Source organism: Ursus americanus, chromosome 7, assembly GCF_024610735.1.
Source record: "Ursus americanus isolate L20-20 chromosome 7, mUrsAme1.1.p, whole genome shotgun sequence".
Taxonomy (NCBI): domain Eukaryota; kingdom Metazoa; phylum Chordata; class Mammalia; order Carnivora; family Ursidae; genus Ursus; species Ursus americanus.
In genome coordinates, this window is record NC_142133.1 from 34,852,241 (window position 1) to 34,875,337 (window position 23,097).

Sequence of the window (23,097 nt, forward strand, 5' to 3'; positions counted from 1 at the left end):
TTCTACCAGGGTTAAATGCAACAGCAAGCAAAAATGACGGAAGCTGTACCCACTTCCCTCCCAACTCAAAGACTGAAAAGACCACAAAGTCAGGGCAGGGCAGAAGTCTGAGAATTAGGCTAATAACAGGGAACATAGTCTAATTAAAGCTGTGACCCAGCCCAAGCTCAACCTAACTCAAGGAGGAATCTAAACAATCAGCCCCCACCCCACCCCCAGCTCCCAAAGATGAAAGGCTTACAAGCAAAATAAGTCAACATTGTACCTAAGTTTCCACTGCTTTTTTTTATTATATATGTATACACAATGTCTGAAACACAAATGAAAAGATAATGAGGCATGGGGAAAAAGCAGGAAAATGTGACCCATAATCAAGAAAAAACACAGTAATGGAAGCAAACCACAGATCATTCAATGGTTGGAATTACCAGACAGGGATTTAAAGCAACTATTATAAACATGTTAAAGAATTTACAGGAAAAGGTGAGTACAATAAAGACACAGGATATCAGAAAGAAAAAAAAAAAAACACAAAGAAAACTCTAAAGAACCAAGTGAAAACTATGGAACTGAAATACAATATCTATGGAAAAGGGATTGATGAACTTAAAAACAAGTTAATAGAAATGATCTAAACTGAAAGAGACAGAAAAATGACCAGGGGGCAGAGGGGAAAGATAAGCCAGCCCTTACAATTTGTGGGATAATAGCAATTGGTCTAATATATGTATAATTGGAATACTGAACGTGGCATTCTGCAGACAGATCCAGAACCTTCAAAGAACCCCAAACAGGACGAATACAAAGAAAACATCATCTAAGTGCAAAGTAGTTGAATTTCTGAAAACCAGAATAAAGAGATAATCTTAAAACCTATGGAGAAGGGAAAAGACGTATTACAAAAAGAGGAGCAACAATGAAAATCACTTACTTTTCATGAGAAAAAAAAACATGCAACCCAGAAAACAACAGATTGAGTTCCTTACAAAGATGAAAGGAAATAACTTAGAATTCAATATCCATTGAAAATATCCTTAAAATTGCAAGCAAAAATTAAGACATTTTAAGGAAAACAAAACAAAACTGAGAAAGTCATCCCCAGCAAACCTGCATTACAAAAAAAAAAAAAAAAAAAAAAGAACAACTGCTAAAGGAGTTCTTCAGGCTAAAGGAAAATGATACTAGATGTAAACTAGGTCTATAAAAAAAAGAGAAGGAGGAATAACAGAAATGATAAATATTTTCTTAATTTTGCAAAAAGATGATTGCTTAAGACATATAATAACTGCATTTTGGAGTTTATTACATATAAAAGAATATATGACAAAATAGCATAAAGGATAAGAAAGGATATATGGAAGTAGAATATTAAAGCATTCTTTCATTATATGAGAAGTGGCACAGTATTAACTTACAGTAGCCTGTGTTAAAGTGAACGATGAATACTGTAATCCGTAGAGCAACTGCTGTAGAGAGGATGTTACTATAGATTCTGCAGATGTTAAAAGATAACGAAGAAATATTATAAACAAATTATGGAAAGAAATTCAGCAATACAAAAGAAATGAATAAATATCTGTACATATTACTGTATATAAATTTTAGCTCACTATATATATATATAAATTATAGCTCACTATAGATATAGATATATATATAAATTATAGCTCACTATATATATTATATAAGATATATATAAATTATAGCTTACTATATATATTATATAAGATATATATAAATTATAGCTCACTATATATATTATATATATATATATATGCATCTATATATGGTTCAGGATGCATCTCAATATCATTAATCATGTTGGCCTATCCTTAAGTAAAGCCCAAAGAGGCTATGATTTATATACATTATAAACAAATGATTAGAGTTGGCTGTGAAACATCCAGACTCCAAAAGTAGCAATGAAAATTCTTTAATTAATCTATAATCTTTTGTTCTGTTCACTCCATGTTTTTGGTCGTCAGCATCTGGAGCCATAAGGCCATCTGGAAATGTTGTAAATGCGGCATTAGTGATAGTAAGTAGTGATGTGTGTTTACAATATAAGTTGAGGCTCCAAAGCCAACAACTGCTGGACATTTGAGAAAAATCCAATTCCACAGAATTGGAAGCTCTTTTACTAAGAGGCAAGAAGTTGACAATGTAGAGCTGATGTTGGGTTATTCTGGGGTGGTGGTGGAGATTGTTTTATAGACTGAAAATGTGGTAGACATTGCATAACCCCCAGGAGGATTTTGCTGTAGGAACATCACTAGGCTACTTAGGAGAAAAGCTTGTTGAATGAAGTGCTTCTTGACATGCTTGTGTGTGTCCATCCTTTAATGTTTCCGTCAGTAAATATTATCAAAATGTCACATCACACCCAGAATCCCAGAAAGCAACCTTTACGAAGTGTGGGAAAATTCCCAGGGCCATGGAAAGTCCAGCAGACCTTGTGACTGATTCCCCCACCCCCTACCCCTACCCCTGCAAACCAGTGCAGTGCGGGGGGCACGGTGCATGCTCAGTAAATCATTGTGGAAATGAGTGAATGGATGCATGCATCCAAGCTGGAATCGTTCATTCAACAGCAAATGATCCACCCTCTGCCCATCATTAAGTCTTGCAGGGATTGTAGAAGAAACACAGGACATGTAACCTGAAAACGCTTCACTTCTGCATAGGAACACTGGCAGACATGTGAAACCACCAAGGAAAACAGGAGACTAAATAGCAGCCTCTCCGTAGGATTCCCTGCCTCTCTCAATTCCCAGGAAGATAACATTTCATTTGGTAATAACCAAGTCCTCAGAGAGGTTCTTATCGCCCCCTTTAAAAGATCTTTCCCCCAGTTTTCTTCCATTCCTAAAAGAACATGAAAACAATCAGCCCTTATTAATAGTTCCATTGTCCCAGAATTAAAACAGACCCACCATTCCCATGAAACCATCTGTTCTGTTTGCTTCGATGTTGAGGATGCTTAGAGAAGGGGCAGGGGGCAGGGAGGGGGGTCTTAAGTCATTTCATCTTTTGACCAAGAAGGGTGGTGTATGGGGAGGTTGTGATCACTGCTTGGGACTGGTGAGTTCCTATCTTGCCAGACAGAAAGTATCAGGGAGAAAGACGTTTTCCAAAACAGCCTTTGCCTGTTCTGGTACCAAAAAAATAGAAAGCCCAAGAAAATACTTATAAAGAAAAGGAAATAGGCTTAGAGAAAACACCCCAGTTCCCAGACTTTATTTGGCAGAGAAATAATACAGTGAAGCCAAGGAACCTTTTCCACACCCCCAATATGCCTTTTTTTAACCCTCTTTTTTTAAGCTTCAGTCTTAACGTAAGATTCTAATTTTAGTGTTGCCAAAATGTCCCAAACTTTTCAACGATAACGCCGCATTTGCTTTTCTTTTTCACATTTACTTTTAATGCCCAATCTCTTCTCATCTAATTGTCAGAAATTAGCTCCCTCCTCTTTAGTGCCCGCAGCTGTTCTGGAATGTTCCATGTGCAACCTCTGTGTACTCGGGAACAAACACCCATTTTTCTACCCCAACCTCAGTCCCCTATCCCAGCCTCACCCTCTTGCGACCCTGCCACTGTCCTTTCCCTCTTGAAACTGCTGACTGGCAGGGCAATACTGCCCTCTGGCAGGTGACTGATAATGCCACCCTCTCCCTTCCCCATGGTGGCAGTGGTGAGGGACCCTGCTTTCATCTTTATTCCTCCTTCTAATGCACAGATATATCCTGTTTCTTATCACCAAACAACAGAGTTAAAATAAAACATGCCTTTTGATAGGATTTATCGAAATTCTGGGGTAATAGAGGTACAACACAGAGAATGGTTTCTAACCATCACATGGGCGCAGATCTAGGATCAATTTTCAAGTCAGCTTCCCTCCACGTGGCCAAGTGAAGCTCATCCCTGCCCCCAAGACTGACTTCTTCCCAGGATGATTAACTTCTTCAGTAAATATTTATTGAATGTTTGCTCTGTTCCAAGCACTGTCATAGGCACAGAAGATATAGTAGGGACCAAAACAGACATGGCCCAGCCCTCATGGAGTTTAGAGTCTCCAGCTGGTGAGGGGGGTAGCTTAACAAATCATTACATGATCAAATGGTATTAGTTACAAAATTGTTGGGTGCCATGAGAAAGTCTAGTTGAGGGAGTTAGTCTAAATAGGGAAGTCAAGTAAGGCTACTTTGAGCAATTGACCTTTAGGTTGGTACTGAAAGCTGGGTAAGAATTAGCCCGGTGAAGAGCTGGGCAACGGTAGCACCAGTCCACAGGCAGCAATGATGGCAGGTATGAAGGAAGTTGCTTGGAAGACCAGGGGGGCTCAAGTGAGGAGAGTGGGGGCAGAGTGGTACAGATGAGGCTGGACAGGGAGGCAGAGGAACCATCACGTATGGTCCACATGGGACGTACCAGGTCAAATTCTACTGTCCTGTTGATGGCAAAAAAAAAGTTACATAAAAGTAATAAGGACCTCATTTTGGGCCATGGAATACATGGCAAGGATTTCAGGTTTATGCCAAGTGTAATCAACTGCTATTGAAGGGTTTGGAGGAGGGGAGTGAATGGCATGTTTTGATCTGTATTTTAAGAACATTGTAACAGGGGCGCCTGGGTGGCTCAGTCATTAAGCATCTGCTTTTGGCCCAGGGCATGATCCTAGGGTCCTGGGATCGAGCCCCGCGTCAGGCTCCCTGCTCCTCTGGGAAGCCTGCTTCTTCCTCTCCCACTCCCCCTGATGTGTTCCCTCTCTTGCTGGCTGTCTCTCTCTGTCAAATAAATAAATAAATAATCTTAAAAAAAATGTTTAAGAACACTGTAACAGCTATGCGGAGAATGAATGGAAGAAGGTCAAGAGGGCAGTGAAAAGATAGCGAGTGACTGTCTTAGTGGTCTAAGCGAGAGATGATGATGTCTCCAGACCATGGCATTGGTAGAAGAGATAGAGAAGTAGTCAGTTTCATGGATGTCTAGAGCGGAACTGATGGACTCGATGACAGATTATGTAGGGGGAGCAGAAGGAGAAAGGAGAGTGAAGGTAGAGGGACCAGGAAGGCTTCCGGTTTCCGACTTGGGCAGTTGGGCACGTGGTCTGATAACTAGGCACTGGTAAGAAAAGCAGACAACAGTCAGAACATTTCCCAAAGTCTGAGTTCCTTCGTCTTAAATATTCCACATGAGAAGATCAGCAACCAGACCAGGGACAGGCTCAGGCGAACCCCTGTTCAGTTTGTCTTTTAAAACTTCCAACAACTTGGCAATCCAGACTCACCCATCAGTTTTAACAGAAGGTTAATTTTGCACTGGACTTCCTCCCCAGGCAATTGCCAGGATAAAACAGTAATGAATTTTGTTCACTCATTCAAAGAGAAACAGTTTATCATAGTGCTGGAGAAACAGGGCCTCTAGATTCAAATTCAGCCTCTGCCACTTAGTAGTCAAGGGGCTTTGGACAAGTTCCTTAGCCACTCTGTGACTCAGTTTCCTTATCTATGAAATGGATGTAACAGTATATCTACCTCAAAGAGCTTTCGAAAGATATAAGTGAATTGATTATAAGTGGTGTATTTCTTTTTTTTTAAATAATATTTTTTTATTATATTGTGTTAGTCACCATACAGTACATCCCTGGTTTCTGATGTAAAGTTCCATGATTCATTCGTTGCGTATATTGCATGGTGCACTGGGTGGTATATGCAGTGGTGTATTTCTAACAGGGGTTGGCACAGAGCGAGTACCCAGAGAGAATTAGAAATTACCATTGCTCCTCATTAATCTAGTGTTACTGAAACTTCCCGCCTCTCCAGCACGCACTGACCTATGTAAGGAGACTGCTGGGCAGAGTAGAGAGCCATTTTTGAGTCAGACCAATTTGATTTCAAGTCTCTGCTCTCCTGCTTAACGTCTCTGAACCACATTTTCTCACCTGTTGTGTGAGAGCAATAGTGCCCACCTTGACCAGTGACTGAGAACATAAAATCAGAAATCCTTGAGCAGGGCCTTAGACGTAGTGGAAGCTCACTAGATGCGAGGTTCTTTCCTTACTCAAAAGGAGCTTCCCTTCCTAATTTAAATAGTGCCCCTCCACCTCTGTCACGAAAGAGGCCTCTGTGAGAGAAAGGTCATTACAAACCCTTTCATAGGCTTACAGATTATGAATAAGCTTAATGTTTCTTCAGAAATTAACTTTTTTTGCCCCTTTGGGCACGGTATGGAGCTACTTGAAAGACAGGAATATAGATGTGGACATCTTACACCCCAGAGAGAATGGTCTACAAAGTTTCTCTTTGGTCCCCAGACCATCCACGTTTCCCATCACCAGTTGGACCCTTTCCCAGGGCCATAACCCACTTCCTCTTCCTGCCCCCCCCACCACCTTGAGCAACCGGAGTAAGAAAACACAGACACCAGCCCACAGAAAACACTCCTGGTTGTGCTGGAAAGCGTATTGCCTGAGCCTTCATTTTCAAAGCTGACTATATGGTTTCCCTTGACACGTGCGTGCGAGAGGCAGAGTTTGCTCCGGACACCTGCCCCTCCCACCTTCCGTCCTTGGGGTGGCCTTGTCCTGGGTTCTCATTACTCGCCTCTTTCTGGGTCACGTGAGCTGTTTGCATCTTGATATAAAGTTACCTGAGTTGTCGTGTCACCCCCTCCAGAGCAGTTGCATTTTAGGACTCGTTTCCAATGTAGAATGAAAACTTTGTCCTGCTAAGGGGTGGAAAACGCTTGTGAGCAGAGAGCTATTCCTGCAAAAGGGTCCTTTCACCTGAGATTCCCTACCCTCCCCTCTGGCTGACTCTGAATGGATAATGTGCTGCAAAGACATTCCTTCTAATAGGCTTTTGGGGGATCGTGGGGGTACCGTGGCAGGATCCGCACGAAAGATTAATGCGTACATCTATCCACAGCAAAGTGTGAAACGCTCTAATAAGACTAACAGGGTGTCTTTGGATTTCAGGGAACAGATCCGTCAGGGCCTAGAAGAACTCCAGAAGGTCCTGCCGGGAGGAGACACTTACATGCATGAAGGATTTGAAAGGGTAATTATAAACTGGTTTTCAACTCTAAATATAAAGTGTGACAGGGAAACATAAGGATGGCCGATGAGATAAGACACACGTAACTGAACACCCCCCAAGAGCGAGAAAATAAACACAATTTTCCCACAAGCTTGCACGCTGATAACTCTGTCCCAGAAAAGTGAATGTCCTTGCCCCTTCCGTGACACCGATAAAGGGCTTGTTAGCTAATGCTTGGCTGACTCTCATGAATCATGCCACACACCAGTCCCCGGCATTTCCAAGGTAAACTTTTCTAGATGGTGTGTGAGTGGTTGAGACAGGACGTCAGTGACTTCAGGCGTAAGGAAAACAAGTCCCAGTCTGTGGGAAGTAAGACGTGGATCCCTGTTCACAAGCACATTAGTTAAACATCACGGTAACTTTAGATGAACGGCATCCATTGACATTTGAGCAAAACCTGGGTGGGTTACCTAAAGAATCGAGACTGAGCCGGCCTACACAGCCAGCCCCAGAGCGCACTGCCCACTGTGGTATCTGGAATATTGGAATAGCACACAGTGGTTCTAGGTCTCATGTCTCTTCCGTGTGTTTTTCAGGCAAGCGAGCAGATTTATTATGAAAACAGCCAAGGTAAGACTATAGTATGAATTATCAAACTTTTTTTTCTGTTTTGGCTCCCAAAAAAAGTGCCTCAGTAATTTCATGTTACAAAAGATGAATGGGCTGTTGCCCATAATCCTCCACACTTCATCCCAAAGAAGACATGGAGAGCAAGACGACACATACCAGGTCAAATTCTACTGTCCTGTTGATGCCAAAAAAAAGTTACATAAAAGTAATGAGGAGCCCATTATGGGCCACAGTCTATAATGCCCATGAACAGCTTTGCATGTTGAATTCATTAAATTAATAAGTACTTAGAAAAGTTAGTAACTCTTGGATTTTTACGTCAGATTTAATTTTTTTTGGTCCTTCCCCAAGCTCCAGGCCTCTTCATTACTGTGATTGGATAGGATATTAAGATTAAGATACCAGTGTGGTTTAAAGTTGGCTTCATTTAAATGAAAAAAAATGTATACAATGTACTTAACATATAGAAAATATACTTCTTATAATTTTAGCTCTTGTTACTATTACTACAGTCTTTCATGGATAGCCTTTCTTTATCTGAGGCAAATCTTTTGAAAGAGATTCAGTATTACAGTGAGGATTTTTCTCCCAGGCCTGTAGAGGCGTCTTCTTCTTCTTTCCCTCTCAACTGCGACAAATAGAACAGACCCAGTATCGATAATAATGCCTGTTAATATAAACCAACCATCAGCAATGTTACTAGAAGTCTAAAAATCACTGGAAGAATTCTGGTAGGTTTTTCCAGCTGCTATAATAACTTCCACTCAGCTTGTAAATTATGATGACTATTTCTCCTTGCCCGGTTCTTCAAGGGGTAATGGGTATGGTTAACTGTGGCCTGTGAGAAGGACTCCTGAACAGCCCAGCTGGTAGAGTCCCCCCTCCCCCCCCCCCCCCCCCCCGCCGCCAGGCCTTAACCTCAGTCACTTGGACTCTTCATAGAAAATCATAGAAGTTTGATTCACTGGAGCTACTCCCAGCTGTAAGTCCAGTGACCATTCTAGCAGGCTTGGCCATTTTTTGAAGGAAGACTGAGAAACCTACAAGCAAAACCCACTCCCCCCAAAGTCTGTCCCCACAGATGCATTCTTCTTCTTAGTTCTGGAGGTGTTTCTAGTCCCGAAAGAAAAGTTGCTGGTTCTCATAATATTGACCTCGGGAGGTTGAGGTCATGAGACATCAAGCCCCAGGACTGAGAGGGGGTTTCCCTGAGTGCGGCAAGATGGATTGAGTGGGTCTGTGTTGTGTTGAGCAGGATACAGGACGGCCAGCGTCATCATTGCTTTGACCGATGGGGAACTCCATGAAGATCTCTTTTTCTATTCAGAGAGGGAGGTAAGCGATGGCCTGGCCTGTATCTAACACAGACATGGAAACAGGGCTCCTTCCTCCTCGGAAACGGGCTGCACTCTTTCTACTCAGACAACATGATAGGTGTTCTTTGTAAAACCCCCGGGGAAAATTGTGTCTCATATGTAAAAAATAATAATAACAATTCATTTTTTCAAAGTGAACACTCATGTCTTACACATGGTAGATGTTTCTCCCCTTTCAAAATATTTGCCTGTTACTCTGTGTTTTAAGGGATAAAAGTTGCTTACCATGACTTGATTGAAAGCACTATATTTATCTAGCAGTTTCGAAATAACTATATATCACTTTCAAACAAAAACATGGGTGCCGTTTTTCCTCCATTTTTGCTAAAAACAGGAGGAGGGGAAAGAATTACTTGAAATATGTAAGAGCCAGTCTTGTCAGAATGTATGAATCATTGAGATTCTCACTCCAAGAATCAAAGTTGAAAATTAACTGGTAGCAAAGTAAATTGTAATCACTCCGACAGTATTTCTCCTTCCTTTTCTTTATGTTCTCAGAAAGTACTCCTTAAAGCAAGTGAGAGAATTCTCTATAAACGAAGCTTCCAGTTTGGATCAAGAGTTTCAGAAAAAGAGGTTTATTCAGGAGTTGAAAAATAATGTTTATATTTAGGAAATCCTTTCCTTTCTAGTCTGAGATTTGAGCCACACGTATAATTGGCCCAAGAAACCAGTTCACCATTACTGACAAAGTGACAAAGGCTCCTTCGGGCCAAGTTAGAGAGAAACACAATAAGGCACAATAAGGAAAAAGACAGGCAGTGAGGAAGGAGAGCATTGCTGGCCTCTGGGGGAGATGTTAATCAGAGCATGACACTTACCTGAAGCTCTTGACTATTATTTGATTTAAATTCAGCTCCCTTGGCAAACAAGTATTCATTCATTCATTCATTCATTCATTCATTCATTCATTCATTCAGTGTTAACTGAGAGCTCAGCATGTGCTGGGCACTTTGCCTGATACTAGGGAAACAGGTGAGGAAGATACATTTGCTCCCTTCATGGTGCTTACCATGTAAGGACGTAATGATGCTTTTTGAGGCCTCTGCTGGCAAAGGGCATGAGGACATGATGGAGGTAAACACGCTACTTCTCCCCGACCCATAATTAGTACAAAAGATCATTTATAATGCGGAAACACATAAGTAAATGTGCCTGCCTGAGCATTTGGAAAGTAATATATTTCCATATACTAAAGTTGAAACTAATAATACAATGGGAATGCAGAATGGCTTATTTTGGGTGCTGAACAGCAGTCAAATAAAGTAAAAACCCTAATAAGGAAATAACTGAATATAAAATAAATGATGGATGTCAGAAGCTTAAAATATGGGTTAGTAGAAAAGAATTTTAGGTATGGCACGTACAAACTTGGAAAAATATTTGGAGTGCCGGCGCCAAGAGAAGGAGGCTTTCGGAAAAAGAAAGATAAAGCTCGAGATACATAAAGAAATGGATCTTTCCATTTTTGATAACCCTATATAAAGCCCAATTAGATGGAAAGAGTCACAGAAATTTTTACACATAAGGCTGGAGCTAGACTGTGTCTGAAAGTTTGTTTTATCCTTAAAGCAGCAAGGCATATTTTTTAAATGAAGAATAAAAAGATTTATGTTTCTGTTTCTTCTAAAATTCAATGTTTCAGAATGTTTCAGTCACATGTGCGTTTGAATACTAAAGTGAGGGGTGGAGGAGGAACACAATTCAAATCAACATGCATACACCGAGCACCTACTATGTGTTTGCTATCAATTATTTATTAAGCGCCTACTGTAAATTCCGATGATTTCCAATTTTTGTTTTCTATTCTGAAACACAGAAGAACCTGGAAATAAGATACCAGAGCATTTAATAAATCAAATATTAAAATCAAACCAAAAACCTGGATGTTATTCATTATGTTGCCCTCTTGATACTTAATTGTAGAGAAGGTTATGGGTTCACTTACTCAAATACAGACCGTAATTCCCATACCATTAAACCAGTGTATTCTGTGGGAATGAAAAAGACCTTATTCACAAAGGGTGCTGACATTTATAAGCATCTGCGTTGTTCTAGGCCTTGTATGAGGAGCTCTGCATATGTTATCTCATTGAATCCCCAAACACTTTACAGAGCAAAGCCAAACCTATGTATATGGGGTTCCAAAGGCCACATCCTTTCTATTATATGAGGCTGTTATTACAAAAGAAGAAAAGTATGTCAATAAAAAATTTTCAAAGAAATAGAATAATCATTTCCCCAGAATACTTTTTTAAGATTTTATTTATTGGGGCACCTGAGTGGCTCAGCCGTTAAGCATCTGCCTTTGGCTCGGGTCATGATCCCAGGGTCCTGGGATAGAGCCCCGCATTGGGCTCCCTGCTCAGCGGGAAGCCTGCTTCTCCCTCTCACACTCCCCTTGCTTGTGTTCCCTCTTTCACTGTGTCTCTCTGTCAAATAAATAAATAAAATCTTTTTAAAAAGATTTTATTTATTTATTCTTGGAGAGAGCAAGCAGGGAGAGGAGCAGAGGGGGAGTGAGAGGGAGGGGGACAGAATCCCAAGCAGACTCTGTGCTAAGCACGGAGCACAATGCAGGGCTCGATCTCAGGACCTGAGCAGAAATCAAGAGCTGGATTCTGAACCGACAGCCACCCAGAAGCCCCTCCAAGAATATTTAATAAACTTATCCTAGCCTCCTGTTCCCTTTCCCTCCCCTCATCTTTCAAATCCCTTCATCAAGACTTTGATGGCTCTTTCTCAACACGTCCCATTGGGCTAATCAGCCCCACGTCTCTTATCCTTGACATTAGAATGTGGTGTTTACTGGAGGGTGAGCATTCTGGGAACAGGGATTGCCTTCTCCATTGTGGTACCTGGCACATAGTAGGTGCTCAGTAAATACCTGATTGTGGAAGTTAGTCTGGTTAATCCAAAAGGAGTATATTTGCCACTTCTCTGTCTAATGTTTTTTCTCCATTGACCCAGGCTAACAGATCCCGAGATCTCGGTGCCATTGTTTACTGTGTCGGTGTGAAGGATTTCAATGAAACGCAGGTATGGATTGCCTCAGGTCTGGGAGCACTAAGCTTGTGAATGAGAGAGAACGTGTCTACTCAGTTCAGCAACACAAACACCCCTTAAATAGGTTATTTTTCCATAAACATTGAGCGAGAATTACTGGATGTGTGAGGGACGTGTAGCCAAGCCAGTGCACTTGGGGGCCGTGAACACAGACTATCCAGGCGGTATCTTCCTTGGTTGACTTTCTTGGTAGATGTTAAATTGCCAAGGTGTCAAAACAGATCTGAATAAAATAAGAAAACTTCTTGGTTGGTTGTTTGTTTTTTTTTTTTCATTTAATTTAATGAATCTAATTTTGCTTAAATGTCAAACATCCCTCTTCTCCCATTAGAAATTCAGTGCATTTTCAGTACAAAAAAATAAATACACAGTTGGCCCTTGAACAGTGCAGGGGATAGGGGTATCAGCCCCCCTGCACAGTTGAAAATCCATGGACAACTTTTGACTTCCCCAAAACTGAACTGGTAACAGCCTACTGTTGACTGGAAATAATATAAACAGTTGATTAACACATATTCTGTATGTTATACGCATTATATGCTGTATTCTTATAACGGAGTAAGCCAGACTAAAGAAAATGTTACTAAGAAGGTCATAAGGAAGAGAAAATAATTTACAGTATTGTACTGTATTTATTGAAAAAAAATCCCGTGTAGGTGGACCTGCTCAGTTCAAACCCATGTTGTTCAAGGGTCGATCATAATTGGCAAGTGGGCGAAAAATATGTACAAGAATAGATATGCAAATTGTGAAATTTTGCTAACAACCTATATAAATGTTCCTCAATGTAGTTCATCACTTCCTTTTTTTTTTGACATGGGACAATGCTTATGATATGTTATTAGGTGAATAAAATAGGGTTACAGAACAGTGGGAATATCTCAGTCCACTTTTAAAATAAATGTGTTTATTTGGGGAGGGAAAGCATGAAAGACTACGTAGTATATCAGATTAATAATAGAAAAATGATGGGTGAATGATAGGTAGGTAGATAGATAGATGAGTACCTTTTTTTCTTTTTAACACGCCTGGGTTTTCTGAAATGTCCCACTGGTTATGTGTTACTTTTGCAATCAGGGGAAGTCGTGGCTCTGACCCTGACTGTGGCAGTCACAGAGCTACAGATTTGGAGTAGAACAGTCCACACATCAGTTTCTTCTTTCTCCTGCCCTCTGCTCCGTAAAGCAGGAGGGCCAAACCAATTGCAAGGGTCCTCTCCTCAATGAGCAACTTGGGCGAAAGGTAAGGGGCTCCATTCGTTGGCCTCGCCCAACACCAAAGCTTCCATTTATTTTTAAAGTTGCTCTGAAAGGAAACCTGAGTCTATTCGGTTCGAATACAGTTGCCAACAGAAATTTGAGTGAATGGGAGAAAAATGAGCCAACGGCCTGCCCCAAATGCATAAATACATCAACCCAGGCCAAATGTTCGTCTAGCTGAGCAATCTTACCTCTGTTCCCCAGGAGAAAAGTACTAAAACAAATGTAGAAGCTGGAGCCGACCCTCCAGGGCTGCTCCAGAGAGGCCACTGGTAAGTTCATTGTTACTGAGGGCTTTTCAGTGAGGCCCACGCTCTCAGGTTCCTCTGGGTTCTAAAAGTCGATGGAGCCCGCTGGGCTCCGTTGTCTGCAGCCAAGCCTGACACATCTCCATGTGTGTTTGCTGTGTTCTCAGCTGGCCCGGATTGCGGACAGCAAGGACCACGTGTTTCCTGTGAATGACGGCTTTCAGGCTCTGCAAGGCATCATCCACTCAGTGAGTAGAACACTGCCTCTAAAACTGGACATTGGGCCCTCTCTGTCCCCGATCCACTAAAAAGTCCCCTGTCCCTCTCTCTGAGGCTGGCGTTCTCTGCTTGAGACAACAGTCCTTTGTCGACCTTTGTTACCTATCCTGTCACACTTCTCCCTCCTGCCTTCCACGCACGTTTCTTTTGTCATTCTCCTGTGCCAGTGTTACCCTACAAGGTCAATTAAAAATTGAAGGGACCCTGCTCTGGCAGCAAGCCAAACTTCAGATGGTTCCAGTTCTCCTACTGGAAACGTCAGTTGACGGTGTGCCCCTGACCTCAGGTTTTCCAACCATGACTGAATGCAAGATGCTTTCTAGAGTGCTGGCAGGCTCCATCTGTGTCTCTTGACCATCAGAGGTACTTTCGGCCAGTGGTTCTTTATCTTGGCTGCCTACTGAGGTCATCCGGAGCAGGATTTTTAAGACTTCCCAGGTGATTTTACTGGAACCACAGCTTTAGAGCAGTAGTTCCCAAATCTGAGGGATTCACTGTCCTCCAGGGTTTGCAGTCAGCCATCCCTCCTTTCCACCCCAATCTGGGTTGGATGGGACAATCCCTCAGACATGAATGGATTTTTTAGCCCCCCTTTCCTGTCAGTGAACAGGCTCGGCCTCTCTTTTCCACCGTCCACACATAGGCCAGGCCCTTGGTCTGGCGGGAACATTGGATGATGCCGGTCTTTAAAGTCCCAGCCAGAAGGCCAGTTTTTGTGCTGCACCTGTGGGGAAGTCCAGAAGCACTCTCTCCTCTACCTTTAGGTTTTGTGATTGGGCAACAATGGCCAGCAGTTTCTCCAGTGGAAGCTCACCAGGCTCCAGACTCAGGGTCCAGGAGGCAAATTCAGAGCTCAGAGGATCACTGTCCCCTTCAGATGTCAAGGGGGTCTTAATCCAGGGGTTACCAGCCAGAATCAGGATCTGCCCAGCTGCCCCATACTGACCTAGGAAACGTCCAATGTGGCTGTACGTTCATGCCCCCTCTCCCTCCCTCCAAGGTCTGCTAAGAACTCCTGCAGGGTAAGAAGAACTTTGGAGCTGGTCATCCCAGAATTTAAATGCTGGCCCAACGACTTACCATTTATAGATTCCCGGATGAGTTATCTCATTTGTTTCCTTATTTGTAAAAAGGGATTGATAGTAAGCTTACATCACCGGCCTATTTGTGGATTACAAGAGGTAACACTGGTGAAATTACCGAATATTTTTCCAAGCACATAATAGGTACTCAAGACATATGCATTACTTCCTCTTTCATTTTCCTTCCCCATCATATAATGGACATTAGTGTCAGTTTTCCCCCAGTCCTCTAGATTTTCTTGAACATACTTAAAAATCACCTGGGAACCTCGTTTACAATACCAGTTCCCAGGCCCTATCCCTAAGAGATTCTATTGCAGACAGTATAAGATGGTGCCCAGGAATCTGCACCTTTTGAATCTGTTGGTTTGGTTTTTTTTTTTGTTTTTTTTTTTTTTAATAAATACCCCAGCTGCATTTTCAGAACGTCAATATATGTGACCTTAAGTTTTCAGAATTGTGAAAAATAGGGGCGCCTGGGTAGCACAGTCGTTAAGCGTCTGCCTTCGGCTCAGGGCGTGATCCCGGCGTTCCGGGATCGAGTCCCACATCGGGCTCCTCCGCTGGGAGCCTGCTTCTTTCTCTCCCACTCCCCTGCTGTGTTCCCTCTCTCGCTGGCTCTCTGTCACATAAATAAATAAAATCTTTCAAAAAAAAGGAAAGAATTGTGAAAAATAATCTCACCTCAGGTTAGGAACTCTTACCTTAAATATGTACAGATGGTGGTCATCTTATTCAAGAGGTGTTTGTTTACAAGGATCAGAAACCAACTCAAACCACTTTCACCAGAGAGTGGAAATTATTGAGAGATAGAGAATTATCAGTCCCAATACTGGATCCCCAGGTGAGGGGCCCTTGCTCCAAATAATTTCTGGGATCAGTGTGGCATACTGACACCATAAGCAACCAGCACTGCAATAAACGTATAAACCAGTACCCAGCTGGTGCAAAACATGATTTGGGGCTGACCATGAAGCTCAGAGGTGGATTATTGCTGGAGCCTTCAGGAGAAGGTGGGACAGACCCAAATCTGTGAAAGACCCAGGAGAAGTGACAGGTAGCACCGGGGAAGTATTGAGATGACCCCAGCCCAAAAGCTGGAAAAGGGAAAAGCATAGTCCAAGGACAATAATAATAATAATAATGCCTCTCTGTCTGTGGGGAGAGTTTGGTAAAGAATCAGGAGTAATAAGAAACAAGCCTAGACATTGGTTTGGAACCAGACTGATAAGAGCCCTGAAGGGGTTTTGATTCCAACTTCGTGGGTGTAATCACGGAAACATTTGGAACATCTAACAAGTGATATTTAAGAGAAGAATCTGATGGTGGTGTCCATGGACATAGGGGGAAAGCGGGGGGATCTAGGGGCAGGAGCCTACCGCAGCGTGAGTGCAGAGTCTCGCCTGCAGATGGCTGGATTCTGAACAGGGACAACTCTTACCTGTGCAAAGCTTCTTAGGAGCCATGTGCCCACATCATTCAAGAGGCAGTTCCTACCCAAATCATGAGAATCATTTTATCTGCATAAACTGGTGTTGTCCTTGAATATTTCAACCTTAGCAACTCACCCAAGCTCGACATGAGCCCCCAGATGTTTGGAAAGCTTTTCCCACCCCCAAATGGAAATAACTCCAAAGATATTTAAGGAATTTCAGCAAAATGGTCTCCCCAAAACTGGGAAAAAAACAATAATTTGAGACTCCAGGCTGCAAACTTGAGTTGAATGATAACATTCTTATGAGCTTTTATCTGGGAGTTATGCTTGTGGTTACGATCCTTCCAACACTTGAAACCCATGTTTATGGCACTTGTTAATTCATTTGCTTGGACAGAGAAACAGGGACAAGCACGGCAGGGCTCATCTTTCTCAAGTCAGACAGAAATGATTATGGCCTGAAGTTGGCTATTTTTGAGAAGTAGGTTCATTTCTCCTCTGGATACTGCAAAGAAAGCTCTTGTTTTTCTCCCCGTGCCATCTGAAGCATCTATTCCAGCTTGTTCCCACGGATGTTGTTTTGTGGCTGGTGATTTTCTCATAATAAAACGGGACTGGGCTTAATTATCCCAAATCGGAGTACAGAGCAGCTCTCAACAAGCTCGGGTGGTTCATCAGGTTTTCAGCCCGTAACGACCTTATGTTTAAATCCCAAATCAAGGTGCGGGGGCTAATATTTGCCCTTTGATCCAGTACTCCTTGAAAACCGTACATAGTACACTCTTGCCATTGAGATACAAGTACAGCGATGGAGACCCTGGCCTGGCGGGGCTTGCAGTCTAGGGGCAGGGACACAAAAATGAGTAAATGCGTAAATATGTATAGTTAAAATTGTGATAAATGGTACAAAAGTGGCAAACAGCTACCAAGATTAAGAGTAAAGGGACTGACACAGAGCCCAGCCCCCTCTGAAGACGTGACCTGAAGAATGAAATCGAGCCACCCACTGGAAGAGCACGGATGGAACATTCTCGGCAGCGCGCGGCCCCGTGCTGGAGCGTAGCAGGGTGAAGGGAGAGCACCGCCGAAGTGGGGGTGGCAGAGAGGGCTGAGGAGGCAAGCCAAAGCTACGTCGTGTGCCTCCTGGAGGACTGTTTTCCTCGAGGGACGGCGGGAACCTATAGCCAGATACGAAGTCTGACAATAGAACAGTGATGCTTGAAATTCAGACTCTCAGGGAATCTAGAATCGCGGCACTTGAGCCGTTCCTCCTCCAGATAACGAATAAAAAAGCCCTCGGGATCAGTAGGAATGTCGGCCTGTGAGGAAGAAAAGGCACAGTGACTCGTAGAGCATCTTCCGTCCACCAGCACTTCTGCCGGGCCCTTCCGCAGCCACTCTCTCCAGAAGGTCCCATCCCGGTTCTACAGGTGAGGAAGCTGGGGTGCAGGAAGCTCAGAGAAACTGCCCAAGTCTTCCTGCTCGTAAAGGTCGAGTGGGGATTCGAACCGAGGCCTGGTTCCAGAGAGGCTGCTCTTCCCACAATACTTAGCCGTGAATGTCTGAGGAAATGGAAACCCCACGGCGTGACCAGGAGCCGGTTATCCAGGGCCTGCATTCAGCAAATCCCGGAATTCTCGGCTTCCACAAACTGGCTCCTGTGTTTGGTCTTTTCACAGGTCCCCAGCCCTCCCTACTCTAAGGGAGAAGTTCTTAGGTGTTAGATTTATATAATGTTATTTTTCATGGTGTTCTCGCCTGTTTCCCATTTTAGTCTCTCAGCAGCAGGACATAGGGAAAAGGCAGAAAGAAATCAGCAGCTGTACGGGGCACCTGGGTGGCTCAGTCAGTTAAGCGTCCGACTCTTGATTTTGGCTCAAGTCCTGATCTCAGGGTGGTGAGATCGAGCCCCATAAGGGGCTCTGAGCCCAGAACAGACTCTGCTGGAGATTCTCTCTCACCCTCTGTCCCTCCCCCTACTCCCACGTGCTTGCTCTCTCTAAATAAATAAATAAATAAATAAAATCTTAAAAAAAAAAAAAAAAGAAAGAAATCAACAGCTGTACATCACAGCTGTAATTGGGACCAAACATCGTTCCTTTATCCCAGGGAATATGATCCCATTTTAGCATCATAACAACCCTGTGATGAAAACGTTCTTAGTCCTATTTTACAGATGAAGAAACTGAACCTCAGGCAGCCTTCCCGAGAGCATGTGGTGTAAGGGGTGACTCCGGGGCCAGTGCTCTCTCCCCCCTCTATTTCCTTAGGAAGGTAAAACTAATAAGAGCTACCATTTCGTGAGTCCCGGGGTTCTAGACCCGGTGCAGATCATTTTGCAGAGGCGTCTCATCGGAGTCTCTCGACCAGCCGTTAGTGTGGGTATCGTGATCCCTTCCACAGAAGTGCATGCCGGAGGGCCAGAGATCCGCTAGCTTGTCCAAGGCCGCCGGCTAGTGAGCAGTGATCCGGAATCGACTCCACGGTACCGCTAAGGGCCACGATGGGAGTGACCATAGCTCTCTACTCAGTAGTGTGGGCAGGCCAGGAAGCAGCTCCATTTCAGAGAAGGGGGCACGGAGGACCAAAACTGTGAAATGGCTCGACGCGGTTCACATAGGTACGGCAGAGGCAAGCCAAACCCACGTGCTCTGACGGCCGGGAGCGCAGCGGGTGGGAGGAGGCGCTGTTACTACTAGGTGGGGAGCGCGTGGGCAAAGAGTGGCTTCTGCTCGACGGGTGAAGTTCTCTCGCCGGGAGAAGCTGGCAGCGTAACGCAGGCTGAAAAGAACATCCTTCCTTCCACACATGCTCAAGGACTCTACCTCTGAGGACAGAATTTCTACTTGCTTTTGCAGAATACGGTTGATAAATTATAAGGCAGACTTGGGGTGGTTGAAAGATTGTAGCCCTTAAAGCCAGTAAAACTGTAAAGGAAGAAAGTATCCCTTCGCCTTCCCTTCTTGTGGCTTCTTCGGGGAATTTCCGCTGACCACAACTGGTAAGGGTAGCGCCAGCCCTCAGGCGAAAATATGAAGCAAAGGCCCAGCAAGGCTCCTGGGTCTTTGTTTGCCTTTGCAAAAGTGCTGCAGCCAGTGAAACGGGAACCTGCGTGAGGGCTGGTTTCAGATACCACTGACATCGGTCTGCAACTTTGAATCCCAGCACTTGGCCTGGTTACCATGATGCCAACCCCTCCCCGAGCTGTCCCCACTTTGTGTGCAGTTGAGGGCGGTGCCTGGAGCCAGGCACACTGCCTATGAGAAGGAGAACCCAGCGGCTGGCACCAAAGCGTGTCCCTCTAGGAGTATTTCTTTGGAATAAATATTTCAGCCTGTGTGGGACTTCCTATTAAGCAAGGGTGAAGCAGTGCCTAGAGCATTCCGCGTGTTTGATCAACAATAAACAAGTATGAGCAAACGCGACTCTACTTGCAAGGATTTCTCACGAGTTTTGGCATGAACATCCTGGCTATCAAGGAAGCTGTAAGATCAGCGAAACTGAAGAGTAAATCTTTTCCATGGTGTACATACAATTGTTTTATTTATGAAAACCAGATTCTGTGCTTATTTCTCCCTTTCCCTCATGGGAACTGGAAGACCCATACCCCCTAGTCTGGCCCAGGCCCTAACAAAGCTATGACAAAAGGTGAAGCCCGTCTTCTATGCCTTCCCTTCCACATACTCTTCCAAGACCCCTCCAGGAACTGTTAAGGGCTGCCCTCCAATCAAAATCCTCATATTCGCACCATCCTGGAAAGTACCTGACTTTACTGAACTAACCCTCTTTCCAGAACTAGCAGAGGGGGAGGCCCAGCTCAGCAGAAGCAGCCCTCCTCTTAAGTCAGGCTTGTTTGTGATTGGCAGAAATCCCCTTCTCTTCCTTTGCCCCATCTGAATCCTGTCTCAAAGCCTGTCTGGACCTCCAGGAGGTCTTCTCCTTGGAGTCTGGCCTGGTCTGTCCACCACCTTGAACTCTCCCTGCCTTGAACCCCAGTGGCACTAATTGTTGGCCTCATTTGCTTGGCACTTGGGTCTTTTGCAGGCTCTCTGCCCTTCGTCCTGGTCAGATGCTAAACAGTGCCATCACAGACACTGCCCCTTTGTTGTATTCTTCACGTGCCTGATGCTATCTACACTTCGCATACTTACTCATGACAAAGCAGCCCAGAGAGCTGATAGGGTTCGTGACCTACACTGCATGACAAGTGGGCAGCTCCGTGGCTCTGTTTCTGGTAAAATCCCCTCCGTCCTTCCCCCACCCCCTCTTCCAAGATTGTGTCTATAAATGATGGCATTTGGGGTTCCATTCACATTAGCAGGCCTGGATACAAAACATAAACAGAACCAACTGTAGTTTCTGTAGTGAGCAGAAATTCTTTTCAAAAAACACTGGCCTCCACGATTATCAATTAGACTCAGACTCTGCAGACATTCAGGTCATTTCAACTAGGCTATTATTTCTGTTTGGCTTATTGAAGAGTCCAAATGTAATAAAAATTCCTGTAGCTGGACAAGGCTACCAGCATCACCAAGGGGCACGTTCAGTCACTCCTCAGGTCACCCCCACTCCTCCTTTCGGTTCCTCCTCCTCTCTGTGAGTCTGCGAAGACCCACTGGGAAAGCAACAGCAGAATTGAGAACAAAATCCAGTGAAACGCTGCAGGGTTCAGCTCTCAAGGAGGGCAGCTGACTTCGCCAATATTCTGGAGGTCGATAGGCTCATCTTACTAAATAAACCACGTTTCGGAGTTCACAGCTATCTGAGCTTTCCGTCTGAAAACAGGAGAGGAAAGTGGTATAGCGGGGAAAAAGTGAATTTCCTCAGTTTCAGGACTTTGTCCTATGCTCCTTCACGCCAGATTCACTGAATGCAAAACGAACTGGGGGAAGAGTTGTATTTATTTAAGTGAGCTGGGTCACCCCCCGACACATGTACCCCAGACAGAAACTTTTGCATATTTTGAGGATAAGCACTGTTGTCCAAAATTCAGCAATCCGTTTAAACTGTTTTTTGCATCTTCATTTGGGATAATATATGAGTATACATAAAATCATACATGAATCCCAAAAAGAGGAGGGTTTAATGGTAGATTTTTATTTTATTTTATTTTATTTATTTTTTTTTTTAAAGATTTTATTTATTTATTTGACAGAGACAGCCAGCGAGAGAGGGAACACAAGCAGGGGGAGTGGGAGAGGAAGAAGCAGGCTCCCAGCAGAAGAGCCTGATGTGGGGCTCGATCCCAGAACGCTGGGATCACGCCCTGAGCCGAAGGCAGACGCTTAACGACTGCGCCACCCAAGCGCCCCTAGATTTTTATTTTAAATTCAGATTTGGTAGAACTGACACGGATCTAGGATAATATCCATAGTTAACGATAGCTGTGCCTATTGGTTTAAAGTGGGGAGTGGAATTTAGTTAGGAAAGGTGACTATCTTTTTTTTTGTTTTAACACTTTGTTTTAAACACTCTGGGGAGCCTAGGTGGCTCTGTCGGCTGGACAGCCGACCCTCGGTTTCGGCTCAGGTTGTGATCACAGTGTCATGAGATCAAGCCCCTCCATGCTGGGCATGGAGCCTGCTTGGGATTCTCTCTATCCTCCCTCTATTGCTCTCCCTGCTGCTTGCACTCTCTCTTAAAAAAGAAAAAAAAAAGTATTAAATAAATAAATAAATAAATGCTTTGTTAGAAATCAAATAAAGTCAAAATTCATGGAGACAACATTGCCAGTCCTAAAGGCATAGACGAAACAGTCGTATATCTCAAGCTGTCATGTGTCTCAAGCAGTGGTCCCCAGGCTTATCCAACGTGCATTCTGCCATCGGCTGTAATAGTGTATGTGGCCTTCTGTGGGAGCCTGAGTCCCATCCCCAAGCCCAGACCTCTCCATTTTCCCAAGTAAAGGGGTCAAGGCCTTTTACAAAGCAGGCCAATCCAGATCTTAGACACGGGGACATGATACACTGACAGCATCGTTGTTTAAAAAGATAAGCCATTAAAAAAAAAGACATAAGGGTGCTGAAATAGGCCATCTGGGAAAGCTGTGCCCCAAAATGGTGGTGCTTAATAAGAAGAGGGAGGTGTTACAGGGTGCAGAATATGGCCTTGTTATTCAAAAGACCCTAAGATTGTATTTATAGAGAAAAAGGAAGGCCATAACCTAATACGCTATAATGCCAGAGTATGAAGCCGTGCAGAAAATATGCCATTTATTCATTTATTTATTCAATGAATATTTATTTAATGCCTACTATGTGCCAGGTTAGGCCTTGTGGATAGAGCGTTGGATAAAACAAATGCATTCCTCGCCTGTAGAGTTCATAGTCTCAGGAGGAAGACAGGTAATGACCAGACAATCAAAAAAATAAATATATAATCGTCAACCATGATAAGTCCTCTGAAGGATAGCGGTTTCTACTAAACTGTGGATGGGTGCAGAAATATTTCATTGGTAAAATCACCAGACCATAGGTCAGGTGGCAAAATCTATATTAGATTTGAAGGGTGACAGTGAGAGTAAGGACAGCTGCCAAGTTTTTGTCTTAGAGAACTACACAGACATAATCAGTCAATGGGTAGTTAACTAACCTTGGGCCAGCCTACCTCAAGCTCCATCTTAAAACCAGAATGTGCTCTTCATGACAATTAAGACACCAAGAAATGTGCTCTGAAAGATTTT

General features: G+C 43.6%; 1 protein-coding gene across 1 annotated transcript in view; it reads left to right on the forward strand.

The window, feature by feature from the left end:
• ANTXR1 (ANTXR cell adhesion molecule 1) overlaps positions 1–23,097 on the forward strand; it is a 213,269-nt gene that overhangs the window by 46,049 nt on the left and 144,123 nt on the right. The window contains exons 4-8 of the mRNA XM_045788146.2: positions 6,977–7,058; positions 7,637–7,670; positions 8,926–9,005; positions 12,017–12,085; positions 13,787–13,867. Coding sequence (XP_045644102.1) covers positions 6,977–7,058; positions 7,637–7,670; positions 8,926–9,005; positions 12,017–12,085; positions 13,787–13,867 — 346 coding nt within the window. The remainder of the gene's footprint in view (positions 1–6,976; positions 7,059–7,636; positions 7,671–8,925; positions 9,006–12,016; positions 12,086–13,786; positions 13,868–23,097) is intronic.